The following is a 16,030-nucleotide window of genomic DNA, read 5'->3' as shown; positions in this document are numbered from 1 at the left end:
CGTTGAGAAACAATGAATTTGCATTTTCATTCAAACCAACACGAAAAGACCAACTAGTGGGTGGGGAATATGCTAATGTTTCATGTTGACGTCAACATGAAACGGCTTGGGATTCATTTTAAAAATGTCATATGATGCAATTTCAATTTTTCCTTTCTCTTTGGATTGTTACAAGCTCTTGATGCATAAAGAAGATCTGTAAAGTTGCAAAGACTAAAGTCTCAAATCTAAACACCTACCTAAAACGGCTCGTTCTAACACGCCCCCACATGTCTACGTCACAATGTGGGAAGATTTGCATAACGCCCCCCAAATGTTCACGCAAAGAAAGAAGGCGTAACTTTGATTTTCGCTGTAGTATTGTTGCTGTCGCCGCCGCCGCCATGCCGTGAAGGCGCTGTGCGTTTTGTTGTGAAAGCGAAACCACTTTGTTTGGTCTTCCAAAAGAGGACGATATCTGCTTCGTCATGCCTAGAGCTGATCCGTGCTGGTCGCTGAGGAAATACTTCAACGTCACGCTGTGGATCGCTTTCACCGTGGACAAAGCGGAGTCCAGCCCGGGGTCGTCACATGTGGTTGCCGCAAGTCCGCCCGCCTTTAAAATTTAGCCAAGACCGTCGTGTGTGACGCTGTGTTTCGTTGTGAAAGCGAAACTACTTTGTTTGGTCTTCCAAATGAGGACACGACTCATTCACAATGCACTGGATAGCTGGCCAATCAGAGCACACCTCGCTTTTCAGACCGATGAGCTTTGTAAAAAATCGACACGTTTCAGAAAGGCGGGACATAGAGGAGAAACAATAATGTACCGTATGTGGAAAATAATGTGTTTTTTTTACCTTAAACCGCATGAACACATTTCATTACACCAAATACACAAAATAATGTTCTTTTTAGCAGCATCATATGACCCCTTTAAAAACGACTCGTTTCAATGATTCAGAGTCGACTCTTTCTTTTGAAAGACAATAACTTTATACACGGTGCACTTTCAGATTTAAAACTTTGCAGGATGTTTTCATTCACTTAGAGCTGTGTTACACACTGCATGAAAGGTAATTTTCAAAAATCCATAATAAGGGCACTTTAAATTTTAGTAATTATGTTATGTGCTTTTGTCATTTTTATTAGTTATTGTTTTTTTTAATGTCTGTATTAGTGCTAAACGATTAATCGTCTGACAGCACTAGTCTGTATAGTTTATTCATTTTATTTTCATTTTCAAATTGTATTAATTTGATTTCAATTTTATTTTGATTTCAGTTAATTCATCAAATACAACTAAATGAAAAATGCTGAAAAGCATTTTTCATATTTAATTTTATTTCCATTAATGTTTAATTACATTACATCACACACTTGTTACGAATCCGCCATACATTTTCCAAGCTAACCTTGTCTGTGCACGTACAGAAGAACATTTGTACACAACACAACTATTAGTGAATGAGACCCAAAGTATGAGGGTTATGGTATTTGCTTGTCTTTGTTGAAAAAAAAGTGATCACACTTTGCTGTGGAGGTCGTCTGGTCATTTCACATTTCTAAATTTATCTATCTGCACTTGTCTCTGCCAGTCGGTTGTTCATGATTCCCAGCGCTCCGACCCCTCCGGAGAACTCGTTGTGACGTGAGCTGCTCCCTAACTGGCGAGGATGTCCGTTGGCCATCTCTGACAGCTGCTTCTGCATGATGGCCAGATTAACTTTATTAGCGGCCAGAAAGTCCTTCATGGAGATCATCTCTCCAGACATCCGCCGTCCATCTGCCTCGCTGTCATTGACTCCGTCAGTCTCGATGGATTCGTCTCGTCTGGTTCTCATGTGGCCAGGGGCAACCACGTTCCTCCGTGGATGGCGGTTCCCTCGGCCCGGGCAGCGACAGGGAGTCTCCAGCCTCCGCAGAAGCCAGTTGAGAACTTGCTTGATCACGATGGAAATGACGTTGAACAGCGAGTAAATGCAACACACCCCTGTGAGGATGAAAAGGAAGTTGCCCACCCTGTAGGCCGCTTGAGCTTTGTACATCTCCCGCTGGTTGCTCACCATATCCCCAAAACCAATGGTGCTGAAAGCCACGAAACAGAAATAGAGGGCGTCTAGGTATTCCCAATCCTCGGCTGCTGAGTACATGGCGGACGCGCAGCAGGAGACCACAATGGCAGCGACTCCTAAGATGAGCATGACGCAGTACACTGATGGTTTCCAGCCGGCCAAGCTGTCCGTGCGCCGCTCTCTGCTGTCGGTGGAGGGACGCTGGCAGTTTTGAGCCGGGCCGGCTTTGCGGCGTTCTCTGCGCTCGTGGCAGGACTTCAAAACGAATGCGATCACTGTGATGACTCGTTCCAGGAAGAGGTTAAAGAACAGAATTGTGGCAGCGCAACCAATAAGCCCGTAAAAGATCAAGAATATCTTCCCAGCAATAGTGACGGGTGTCGTCATCCCAAAACCTGTGGCACACAAAGAAATAAAATGAGGATGTGCTTTATAATGCGAAGATGTTAGACTTTTACACATTATAAAGCACGACAAGCACAAATATACAATACAGGTTGCAAGACCACATTCTTTACTGTCATTATATTATATTTAAGTGTCATTAAATATATATATATAATCTTGATATGCCACACCTGTAAGGTGGTTGGATTATCTCGGCAAAGGAGAAGTGCTCAATATCTTTTTTTTTAAATATTTACATGTCTATATTTATATTCACATAATTTAATTATAAATAAATATATTTAATATAAATTTTTCTGAAATATATACATGCATGTGTATTTACAGTATATATACATAATAAATATACACAGCACACATACATATATTATGTAAACAAAAACTTTTATTTTGGATGCGATTAATTATTTGACAGCACTTATATATACATGTGTGTGTGTGTGTGTGTGTGTGTGTTTTTAAATAATTATAATTTTTTATGTATAATATATTTTTATAATTTATGACTTTTACATTTTATAGCATTTTTTGTAATTATTTATTTATTTTAAATAACTTTACTTTTGTTATCATATTAGTGCTTTTTACATTCAGTCCTAGTCGCAGCTGAATTTCTCCAGCCTACCTACCAGACAAAATCTGATTTTCTTTAAAGTCATTCAAAATATTAGATCAAATTGTTATTTCATATAATTTCATTATATAGATTTGACATTTTTGATAATTTTATACTTTTATATTTTTGTTTAACTTTTATAATTTTTGATAATTTTTTTTTATATAATTTTATATTTTAGAATCTAATTTTTTTTGTTTTTCACATTCAGTTCTTTTTTTTGTCCTATATTTGACTCAAATCTGTTTTTTTAACAGTCTGAACAGTAAAAAAAAAAAATGAAATCAACAAGCTTGATCTAAACCAATCATAAATGGTTTGAAAAAGAATTTTTTAAACTTAAAAAAAAAATAAAAATTGTTAATGCTTCTCAGTCTGAACGCTTAGATCGGATTTCATGTTTAGTGTTTTTACATCAGGATGACATTAAGACATTTCATATTCCACCCTTAGTCATTTTCATGCTTTCAGCTCTATCAAATGTGTTCAGATTTGGAAAATGCTCTCAATTAAACACAATTAATGCAAAACATTGCTAAAATCTTACACGTTGAAGCAAAAAAATTTTGTGTTTAGAAATAATCAGATCTGGCCACACATAACTTCCAATCAGTCTCAAAAATCAGATTTGAGAAGAAAAAAAAACTACAGTGTGTTTTGACAAAGTAATTCCATATAAGTTAGCTAATATAACCTACAGATTTCAAAAGGTCATGTTTGATGTAGATCATATGTGTTGCCTCTACACATAATAAACATCAACCACTACAGACCTTCATTCTGTTGTAGGGCTACAGTGGATTAGCACATGCAGCTGCTGTGGCGTGTCATACTGCTGCAGCAAGCCGGTTAGGACTAATTAGAAACTGAGCTGTAATTGTCTTTTAATGAGCAGCATGTGCTCCAAATCCCATGTGAACCCTGGGCTCCAATCACCTCCACCATTCAGACAACTCAACTTTCCCTTCTTCACAAACCACTAGAAACAGGTTGCCATTGGTGACGGAAGCCGTACCATAGTTGTTGTTTTTTTTACCAATTTATTTTGGTTAAGATTTCACTGAAATTAAATTCTGAAAGCATAATCCACTGGTATATTTATGAAGATCTTTTGCATCTAACCTAAAATTAGGTGCATGAGATAAACTGAACCATCTAAGACAAAATACTAAGACGAATGACATGATTGATAACTGTCTGTTCATATTCATTGTATGAACTGTCTGTCTTCTTGAACCTATAAGCATAGCAGGAGAGGGTAACAGAGTAAATATTAATAAGGCTAAAATAAACTGCCCCTGCTCTGCATGATTCTGTGAAAGCATAATTTTTTACGCACGAACTGCCAGATGACAGACTGCATGGAAATAAGATCTGATGCATTTAATATATTCTCATTAGCCCTTTTGGAAACACAAACCTGACACATGCTGAGAATTAATAAAAGTTGGTTTATGGAGATACTAATTTTCATGGGTTAATATTAAAAGGGTTTCACTTCACAAAAGAGCAAGTAGAAAATATCATCTGTGAGTTTTCATTGGTGCTGAACGAATGAATACATAAATACATAAATAAATAGTTTATGTACCAGTTGAATCGATGGAATGGAATTATTTTAGATTTATCTGTTTATTATGTTAAAAGTTTTTCACTTATGTTTAGGTTTAATCTCCTTCATTTTCACAAACATGTTTTTTTCTCTCAATATGGGTCTACACATCATATTCAACAATAATGTTTCAGGTATGCATTAGCCTATAAATGTTGACAAGCATAGCATTCACTTCAGTGGATAAACAAAGGAGACACGTGATGGATTCAAAGAGATTTTCAGCTCCATCTATTGAGCCATCAAGACAGTCTGACAGAAAATCTTTGGGAACTATGTTGACAAAAATAACAGTATTTTGCACATATCCCATAGATACAGTAGCCTATAGTTTATTCAGCCTACTTATTTATTTATTTATTGTGTGTGTTTTACAGGACCTACACTCTAAAAAATACTGGGTTGTTTTAACCCAACTTTGGGTCAAATATGGACTAACCCAACTTTTGGGTTAAAAATGTAATTGAAAAATTTAACCCAACAGTTGGGTTAGTCCATATTTGACCCAAAGTTGGGTTAAAACAACCCAGCATTTTTTAGAGTGTACTGAAGATGAGGGAAATGGTTTTAAATCCCAAACAATGTCTTTACAATTAGTGCGATTAAGTTGATATAATCAGAATTACGAAGTAAAAATTAAGATTATTAGAAACAATCAGAATTACCAGTAAAAGTTAAGATTATTAGAAACAATTATAAAACGCACCATGCTTTGTGATGTTTAACTTGCAGATGAAACGCAGAAAAGGAGGCTGACTTATAGATATTTTATATACACTAAAAATAAAGGTGCTTCACGATGCCATAGAAGAACCTTTTTGTCTAAATGGTTCCATAAAGAACCTTTAACATCTGAAGAACCTTTCTGTTTCACAAAAGGTTCTTTGTGGCGAAAGAAGGTTCTTCAGATTACAAAAAGGTACACTCTAAAAAATGCTGGGTTAAATACAACCCAGTGCTGGGTAAAATAGGGACAAACCCCAGCAATTGGGCTGTTTTGACCCAGCGGTTGGGTTAAATGTTTAACCCAACCTTCTGGGTAGTAACCCAACCGCTGGGTCAAAACAGCCCAATTGCCTGGGTTTGTCCCTATTTTACCCAGCACTGGGTTGTATTTAACCCCAGCATTTTTTAGAGTGTAAGAAAGAGACGGTTCTTTAAAGAACCTTTGACTGAATGGTTCTTTGTGGAACCAAAAATGGGTTTTCTATGGCATCGCTTGAATAACCTTTTGAAGCACCTTTATTTCATGAGTGTAGCTAGCCTAATTTGACAAATATCTTACAGTGTCGATGACAAAATAACGCAATAACGCAATTTCTATCTAATAAAGAGAAAATGAAAGGAATTCGTTTGAACAGATCATCTCAGAGTCATATTAAAGTGCAATTCCGTACAATCAAATGACAGGTAAATGTACAGAACATGTTTTTTTCCCCCACGTCTCAAGAATTAATAGCTGTTTCAAATCCATTAAATGATTAAACGAGTTAATTAAAATCTAGTCTGTACACTACATTATTAATATCAGTAGCTAAGCTCACATTAGTGCCACTGAAACAAAACTATATTACTTATGAATGAGGTAAAAGGTAAGGACCTGTTGCGCGTTCCTTTACTGTACTTCCGCAGACTAAATACTGTAATAGCCCATTTAACAGCTTCTGAAATGTTGCAGTCTGACGTAGGCCTATTTTATCTAAATATAAGACCGTTGCAGTTGGCTTTAGAAGGTCATCTTCAACTCACCGATAGTTGAAACCACAGTTCCGACGAAATAAAAAGCTCCTGCGAAATCCCACCTCGGTCTGGTGGCGTCCACGCGGATCCCCGCCACATTGGCCTCCTCATAGTTCCTCAGGAAGTTCTTGAGCTCGTCTTGACTCAGGTTGTACTTGTGGGTGAACTGCTCGATCCTCTGAGCCCATCTCTCCTTGGCGAGCTTCTCCTTCGGATGCTCGAGCGCCGAAAACACCGCTGCCCCACATAACAGGTAGATGATGATCAGCAAAGCCAGCATGAGAAATCTGGCGTTATCTTCATTCAGAGTACCGATGCTGGAGCAGCAGCATCCAGCCCGGCAAGCCATTATTATTTTACAGGAATATTATAGAAATACATGAACCACCACATCCCAGTTCATCATGGATCATGCATTTCTCTCTTCAGAGCTCTGCGTCCGGAGATTTCAGAGATCTCCATCTCCGAAGCGGTGTTGTGCTCCAAATGTCCCGTTTGTGGCGGATCATGATGCGTTTGGTCTGGAGCGCAGTGGTGGACTGTGTGACCCCAACCTCTCCAGAAGCGCGCGTGGATCAGATTGAGCTCAGTGCGTCAGATCAGATCACAGGTCCTACAGCAGCAGCACACTTACAGCTCAGTGACTGCTGAGGATGTCCGAGATGACAAAAAAAAGAAATCTTTAGTTCAAAACACATGTACCAAGTTGTTAAGAATGCATGTCTGTATTCAAGTTGATTGCAAACATAACAAATGTTGATTTAATGATTATTCAAATGTCAAGTGGTGTAACCATCAGTTAAAAATTTCATCATTATTTCCCAATTTTTAAAGAATAAATAAATAAGTAAATAAATAAAATGCTTGCAAAGGCTGCATTTGTGATAAAAAAAAAAATACAGAAAAAATGTAATATTGTGAAATGTTATTACAATTTAAAATAAAAAAGTTTTCTACTTAAATCTATTTTAAGATGTCATTTATATCTGTGATGCAAAGCTGAATTTTCAGCATCGTTACTCCGGTCTTCAGTGTCACATGATCCTTCAGAAATCATTCTAATATGCTGATTTGCTGCTCGAGAAACATTTTGTATTATTATCAATGTTGAAAACACTTGTGCTGCTTAATATTTGTGGAAACCATGATACATTTTGATTTGATGAATAGAAAGTTTTAAAAAAAATAGCATTTATTTGAAATAGAAATCTTTTGTAACATTACGAACATCTTTACTGACAAATTGCAATAGTTTTTGTCTTTTGGCGCAATTTTTTAGAAAGTTAGACCATTTGACATTTTTTACTTTTACCTCCACGAAAAGTTTCTAAATGACTTTTTAATTTAGAGATTGACAACGTTACATCATAGAAGAGGTGTATTCAAGTTATTTTGGAATGAATTGCATTTTTTTTATTTATGTTTAATAACTTAAATGCACGCGAAAGAATAAACGTCACCTCATTGACACATGCACATGTCTTGTAGATAGGCATGTAACATTAAGCATGTTTGCATTATTAGATTAGATTGTGCGATGGGAATACATCATTGCGATCAATAGTGTATGACCTTTTGGATCTGGTTGGGACATTTTCAGCATTTACTCTGGGACGTCCAGAGGCAACTTCTGTAAATGTCACAGTTTGGACAGGGAGACGAAAATCCATTATGCATTTAAGACAGACAGACACCATGCATTTATAGATTCGCTCCTAAACTGTCCGATTGATTAGTTTAGACATTGAGCAGAGCTGTGAAGTCTGATGCATTACGTTATTTTTAGAGCCTAAAAACACGCTTGTCCTTAGAAAGTTTTCAGGACCTTGGATAGTTGACTCCCTCCATAATGATTTCAGCTTGACAGCCATCTCTTATATTGTCATCATGATGGTGTCAAACAGTAACACCATGGTATTTTAATATCAAACTCTCTAATGCACGGCGTTACCATCATTATAATTCACAATACCTACCAAACTGTCTTGTCCCAAGATGTAAAACAAAAAAACCTGGTGTCCATGGTAACAAGAATTGGCGAAACAGCATAAACTGCGTTAAATGTGCTTCTGAGAACGTGGTGAGAAATAATGAGAGGAAACTACATTCATCCACAAAGCCTGTTATGGTGGCGCTTTCAGCCCAAGCACAGCAAGAACCTGTGGAAACATTCATATTCATGTAAATCAACGGTATCACATTGCTTCAACCAGAGGGAAAGGTAATGTTTAGATTTTGCTATAGTCGACCTTGCTGAGGCACATTTAGTGATTACTGCTTATACTTGACGTATAACTTACACGTTCATGCTTACATTTATTTATTTATTTTTTCTTTATTTTTTCTTTTTCTTTCTGAATATAATTTCATCCTCCAGAACATAAAAAAACACAACAGGACTGCTGCAGGCACAGTTTTATTTTTGTATCATTGATATACTATTATTTTTGCTAATATTTAATTTCAGTAATTTTGTTGTGTTTTTATTAGTTTTCATATTTTTTGTTAGTTTTTTAAAAATGGATATATATAGATTTTATTTATTAATTTTAGTTTTTGTTATTTTGGTACTTCAAGTTAAACTAAGCGAAAATGGGAAATGTTTTTGCCAACTAGCTGGAATATTTTTTAAAAATATATTTTATTTGATTTTATTTAACATTTATTTTATTTCAAGTAATAATTTATTATTATTATTATTATTATATATATATTTTGAATTTTTTTGCTTTAGTTTTTGTTAACTATAATAACCCTGGAATGGCATCACAGACATCCTGACAACCACCAAAAAAAATTGTCTTGTTGACTTTTGCATGCAACTCACATTTTTCATTTTCCACTCCACTTTTTCTATATGAAATTTGTAAATCTAGTTTTAGAGAGCAATGCTCCATGTATAATCCTAAAATGTTTTCTTTCAGTTTTCCTTTGTTAGTGTACCTGCTTTTGGCAAGAAGGAAAGGGAATGTTATTTTGACTTCAATAGAGTTGCAGTGTTTAGAAACACAGCAGGAAGTGATTTTTACTACTGTGATTTCATATAGGTCAATGCGACACATCCCGTTCTTCCTCGAAATTCCAAGTTTAGACGTGTGTTGTTGTTTGTGATTAACATGTGAAGGTTGTACTGCTTTGTCCTTTGCGCAGCAGCACTGAACAATTCCATCTGATGTCAGGAAGACCTCCAAACTCCCAGGAGGCCGATGGGTGGTTTTGGTAGGACAGACATCAAACCAACTGTGTGGAAGAGGAGGGGCAGAAAAACACCAACACCGATCCAGCACAGAGACACAGGAGTAAAGACTGTTTAGATTTGCAAACATTTGATGGAGATGCTGAAAATGTCCCTCCTCTTCTGCTGTAATGTGATTTATTCACACAAACTGTTTTCTAATCATTAGTCCCACGCCAGTCTTTGCTACTGTAAATGATGAATGGTTTTTGAATGAAGGTGAAAATGATTAAATAGGTTTATGTGCACACAGTTCAAAATCTATAGCCAATGTGACGCTGCAGAACAAAACCAAGCACCTTTTATCAGCAGTGAGAGGAACATCAGTCCGTTCCCTTCAAAGCTTTGAAGTGTAGCCGCTCCGCTGGGACATGGGGGTCATTCAGAGCGAGTCAACTGACTTTGGATCAAAATAAGGGTAAAAGAGAAAACAACTTCACTGGAATGATGAACTGAATTCTGCTAATGTTTTAATAGTGGTTTGATATCATGACACCAGTGGTTGTCAGTGAAATACGGGTCACAGGTCTGTGCTGATGATAAAGGGTCAATGGCATCATGACACTCATTTTCTTTTGTCTGGATATATTAATTCAAAAACACATAAAAAATGTAAATCACACAATTAATGACTTGAATACACCACTTCTATGATCAACAATTTTTTTTTAAATTTATGATACTGTCATCACAATGAGGAGCATTGCACAAATTGCATAATCTTTTATTATAATTTCTTAAAATAGTACATTTGAAAAACAAAAGTCTGAAAGAAAAATGTAAGTTTTAAGAATAAATAAAAATGTATTTATTTATTGTTCCACAGAAGAAAGAATGTTGTACAGGTTTAGAACAACATGAGGGTAAAATACAACATGACATTACCTTTATTTATTTATTTATTTACACAATACATTAAAAATGCAAGTCATACAAGCAATGATTTAAATACACTGTCATGAACATGCTTTAATTCATGAATTAAAATGTATATTTTTGATTTTTTACGCTAAAAATGTCATGGTGGTAGAACTTGTCCTGTCATTACAATGAAGAAAAAGCAATTATTTCATTCAAATTACTTATTAAACCTTACTTACTTATTAAACTTTACTTAAATTGGGCATAATCTTTTATTATTATTTATTAAAACAGTATTTGAAAGACTTTTGTCTGCCAAAAGTCATGTGGTGTGACCAAAAAAGTCATCTGGTGCAACTAACATGCAAAAACGTGCACGCTTGATTTTTTTTTTTTTGACAAGGCAAGCTTAGTTGAGCTTGTAATATTTCCTGTGGTGCAACTCCCCCCAAAAATATAGTTATAGATGAATTAATATTTCATGACAAAAAAAGTGTCAAAATAACACTTTGTTTCAAAAATGTTTGAGATGAAGCACATACTCTCGCATTCAAGGTGTAAATAAAACATGATGCTTCTTTTCAATAGATGGTTTCAACACATGGCCTGTTTAGTGTTCTAAGTTCATTTATAATTATCACATGTAATTTAAACTAGATATTTGAATGAATCTTGATTTTTGACACTCTTTCACGTTCCATTAAATACATGTTGGCACTCACACCGCTGAAGAAGTCATTTAGAAAACAGAATCGCATATAGCCCAGTTCAGGCCGTCACAGATGTCTGTTTTAGTTGAAGAATGAGATACTGAGGAGTCTGCAGGGACGAGATTGCCATGGCTTTGCAGGCGTTTAATAGTTACCGCATTTCTTCAAAGCTCTCAAAGCCCCTCCATATCCTGTCTACATGCCAACCAATCACAGACAAAGACTCTGAAATTATAGTTACTGTATATCACTGAATATGGGGAAATCTTTTAGGTTCAATAACAGAATGTTAAATTCACATGCATGGCCTCAGACCCAGCGAGGTTTTCATTAATTTTGGACATTCTAAAATAATTGACATGCATGTGGGTCAAGGCAGAAAATGTTGACCTTGTTGCCTGATTCCCCCCACCCCAGTTTTCCATGAATGTTTGATGCCTTATTTAGCTTTTAACTCAGAGAAACAGACTTTGATTTTAGGTCACATATTTTGTGATATTAAATATCTCAGTTACTTAACCCTTTTGCGACCTTATGGACATTTTTGTCTTTTTCTTTTCTTTTTTTGATCATTTTGCCTGTGTTAATGCCAACGGCATAAATTTTGGGACAGGTGTGTATTTTTATTGGAATTTTAATATTTTACCCTCATTTCCTTTAATAAATCTATTTTACACTATAGGTACAAAAAAGAATAGTTCCTCTAAGGACCTTAAGGACAAAAATGTCCTCATTGAAACCCATTAAAACTGCCATTTTTAATCCCAGGGCCATTTAACTATGATGCAGTCTTTGTTAACAGGCTTTCATTCTGTTGCCAAGGCTTCAAAAATATTTTTACCAAATGGTGCCATTTTCTCAGGTTTGGCCTATAAAGCAAATACTCACATTTTCCCTGTTTTCTGCTTTTGCTGTATTATAGAGCCAGTTGGACAAATTATGCAGCTATAATTGTGTGGGTATGTTGATGTCAGAGTGTGGTTTGTTTGTGTGTCCTAAAATGTGTGTGTTTGTGTGTGTGCACCTGTAATGTTTGATAGAGAGAAATTATACTGTACTGCAAATCACAATTCCCACCACTGTGTATGCAAGCGGAGCTTTGCTGGAATCTAATGGGAAAAGATTGGTACTGCACCCAAACAAAATCTTACTAAAAGCAAATTTTTTGAGATATCAACCTCAAATTTGGAACACAACTTGTTTAGAATTATGGCTTTGATTTTCTAGCAATTTTGTGTTCAACATGTTTTATAAAATATATATTTTATATTTAAAAAATTGCTCATAAATCATTTTCATAAACTTAAACCTTTATAACTTTTTTTGGTTTAAATTTTTTTACGACTTTTTTTAACTTCAGCAATAATCTGCCAAGGGTCTTCTTTAAAATGAGACAAACTTAAGTCTGTACTCCCAAGCTTCTAATTTTGATGACAGTCTTTGGACATGGACATTTTTGTCCTCTATGAACCTGTGTAACTTTTTTTTAATTGACACACAAGGGCTAAACAACTAAAAGCTGTGTTTTTTTGTAAACAGGTCAACATGAGGCTAAAGACTCTAAAGATGAACAAATCACTGTAAATTATGATCGTATACCAATTAAAGCATGATATGCTGATAATTTTTTTTTCAGAAATCATTTTAATATGCTGATTTGTTGCTCAATCATTTTTTTTATTATCAGTGCTGCTTAATAGTTTTAAGGAAACTGAGATACATTTTTAAAGATTCTTTTCAGAAAGTTAAAAAAATAGGATTTATTTTAAATAGATTTTTTTTCTAACAATGTACATGTGTTTACTGTCGCTTTTAATCAAATGCATCACTGCTGAATGAAATCTGTCCTTTTTTGTGCTGAGAAAAATAAAAACAATTCAATAACTGACTAGACATTTTTAGATATATTTAATATCTAAAGTATCTAAAGATTTTAGATATGTTTAATATTGCTTGTCATTAGGGTGTCACGGTATACCGGTAATGACGATAATCGTGATATTTAAATAATGAAATATCGTTATTGTGTGAATTAGGGTTTCACAAAATACCGGTATTGGCAATATTTGAACATGAATAGTACATACACAATAATTTGACACATAATAATGCAGCATCCAGCATTATGGAGCGTTAAACTCTCATGTGTGATTTGTTTCATTCATACTCGACACTGGAGGGCGCCCTCACACAGAAAGTTCACAAGCAGACTCATAGGAGTAATAGAACAATAAAATGCAGAAAGAAACGTTTTGTATGTTGAAACCATAGAAGTGTATACGTAGATGCCTCATTAGCGACTGTTCTATGTGTCGCGATACGTAATTCGTCCTCCATTTTGGAATGGTCTGCGAACCTTTGAGCACAAGTTGACTTTGCATCTGCACTGCAACTGTATATATGCATGTATGAATATTTATATCTTAAGTAGACTTCAGAAGATGCTTTTGCTAAACTAACATAACACAACAAGATAAAGCTGTTAGCTAACACGGCATTTAAACTTTAGTTTAAAAACCTGTAATATTATGTTAATACATATTAAAAACACAAACCAACACATTCTTACCTGTGAAAGGTTATGCAGTTTCTTCAGGAATTTAAATTGAGGGTTTTTACATCCAGATGCTGCACAATGTTGTTGCATTTTGAAACTCACTTGTTGTTATTGTGAGTGATGACATAGACTGTTCCAAGATGGCGGACGCGTCAACGTATCTGGAGCGGCCGAATGTGGCATCTATACATATCTATAGTTGAAACGCTATGAGCATCAGCACATGATTATAACCGATTATAACTGTTCTTCAAGCCATCTCAGGTATTTTCATATGGATAATGAATATTTATATTGAAACGCTAATCAACATAAGCTATATCACTGTATAGAATACTATAAATTAAAATCAGTTCACTGAAGTAAATTCTTTTAAACACTTGATCGATGCTATGACACAAGTTTAGAGTAAAAATATGTAACGTTAGTTATTCAATGTATTCAATGTCTTACATTGACATTGTGCTAAGCTAAAAACGGTTAGCATTTTAGTCTCTTCTGTTTAGAGTAATTGCTCCTTTTGTATGCAATGGTGTAATTCATTGGTCAAAAAAATAAAAATTAAATAAAGATTAATTTGACTGATAGCATTATTTATTTATTTTACTTTTTCAAGATTTCTATAGATATCACGATATATCGTTATCGTGAATTGTGGAGGTCACGATAATCGTGTAGTGAAAAATCTCTTACCAAGACAGCCCTACGTCATTAATGTTTACAAACTCATAAAGACCGAATATATGGGTTTTTTAATGCCCAGGGGCCTAATTTATAACCAGTGCATACGCACAAAAACAAAAAAAGGCCTACGCCACTTCCTACGCAAAAGGTGGGATTTATAAAAAACAAACTTGACGGGAAAATTTGCGCACGTGCACGCAAACTCTGACCCATGCATACAGACCTTTTTCCCTGGAGAGAGAAAAGTAATGAAGTAAACAACGATTTTAAACTGTTTTCATTTCATCATATACATTTACATGAAATATTCCACTCTCATTAATGGAGATAAGCACTGAAATTATATAAAGTCATTACGCAGAAGTTAAACCAAAATTACATGAATTTAGCCTATTACAACTTGAAGAAAACGGTAAGATTTGCACGTTTCCTTTTCAAAATAATTTGTCAATGGCGCGCAGAGTCAGATAATTGTATTTACACTGCAATAAATATAGGCCTATATTTTCCCACTAAAACTAGCTAAAAGATGTTCACCTTATCAGCAAAACTGCATTAATTTAATTTAATTTGAATTTTTTCAAACAATTGAAATATTATTGGGCCAGTGGAAATGAATGAGATCAGCTCTATTCCATATTATTTTTCTGAGAACTAATTTAAACAGTTTTTATGGATATTTTGATATATTTATTCTAAAACATAACAAGGATACCGGATGATTTTTTTAGCAATAAAAATGAATGTGTATGGCACAAATGGCATTTATAGACCGTATCTCATATTTCCTTAATGTATTGTACCTTTGACGGTGTTAAACATGGTGTCACGTGGATGGGAATATGCATGGAAATGATATGCAGATGAGGTTATGCATAGTAAAACTAGGCGTTGTAAGCTCCATATATGGTGATTTCGGGGAGGAGACGGGATGGAGAGGCACATATGCACAATCTTCCCCTGACTGGGATTTATAAAGGGATTTTTGCACAGGTTCTGGTGTACGCATGGTTTTATAAATCTGAAAACCTTTGAGCATATGCAAAATCTAGCTTTTGTGCATACACTTTTAGGATGAAATCTACGGAGAGTTTTATAAATGAGACCCCAGGTCATTTACTGACCACCAGCAGTGCAAAGCTTCTATGAAATATTCTTACAGGCAAGAGAAATCGTTGCAATTACAGTGGAAGGCTGACCTTCCATCTTCTCTCTGAAGATAGATCAAATGGCAGGGCACTGTGATTACAGGCCTGGAGTCAAACAGGAGTTCTTAAAGCCAAACAGGGTCATTAGTCGCTGTTCAGTTTTACTCGCTGCGGTCTGTCTTTCAGCGGCACTCTCTACCATTAAAGCCTCCAAGGTCATGACACAAACAACACTGCAGACACACAATCTCGAAAGCTAAAATGTCACCTCAGAGTACCATTTGGATCAAATTTATTGCTAAGTGCTTATTTAATTTAAGGGAGAATGTAATGTGTATCAAAAAGTGTTTATTAGAGAAGTATTGCAGTAGCTGAACCGATGCTCATATCCTGTTGTTGGAGCAG

The 16,030-nt window shown here is 35.3% G+C and overlaps 1 protein-coding gene across 1 annotated transcript; it reads right to left on the bottom strand.

Annotated features, from left to right (window-relative positions):
• Window positions 1–1,377: 1,377 nt before the first annotated feature.
• LOC107581523 (potassium channel subfamily K member 13-like) lies at window positions 1,378–6,779 on the bottom strand. Its single transcript, XM_016267099.1, has 2 exons — window positions 6,440–6,779; window positions 1,378–2,449 (listed from the first exon to the last, which is right to left on the bottom strand). Exons 1-2 carry the CDS (start codon window positions 6,777–6,779, stop codon window positions 1,551–1,553), a joined length of 1,239 nt encoding a protein of 412 aa, XP_016122585.1. The 3' UTR covers window positions 1,378–1,550.
• Window positions 6,780–16,030: the final 9,251 nt, after the last annotated feature.

The sequence above is a fragment of the Sinocyclocheilus grahami genome, unplaced genomic scaffold (assembly GCF_001515645.1).
Source record: "Sinocyclocheilus grahami isolate Dianchi unplaced genomic scaffold, SAMN03320097.WGS_v1.1 scaffold35.1, whole genome shotgun sequence".
Lineage (NCBI taxonomy): Eukaryota > Metazoa > Chordata > Actinopteri > Cypriniformes > Cyprinidae > Sinocyclocheilus > Sinocyclocheilus grahami.
Note: the sequence above shows the minus strand (reverse complement) of the source record. Positions and strands in the feature narration are given on the sequence as shown.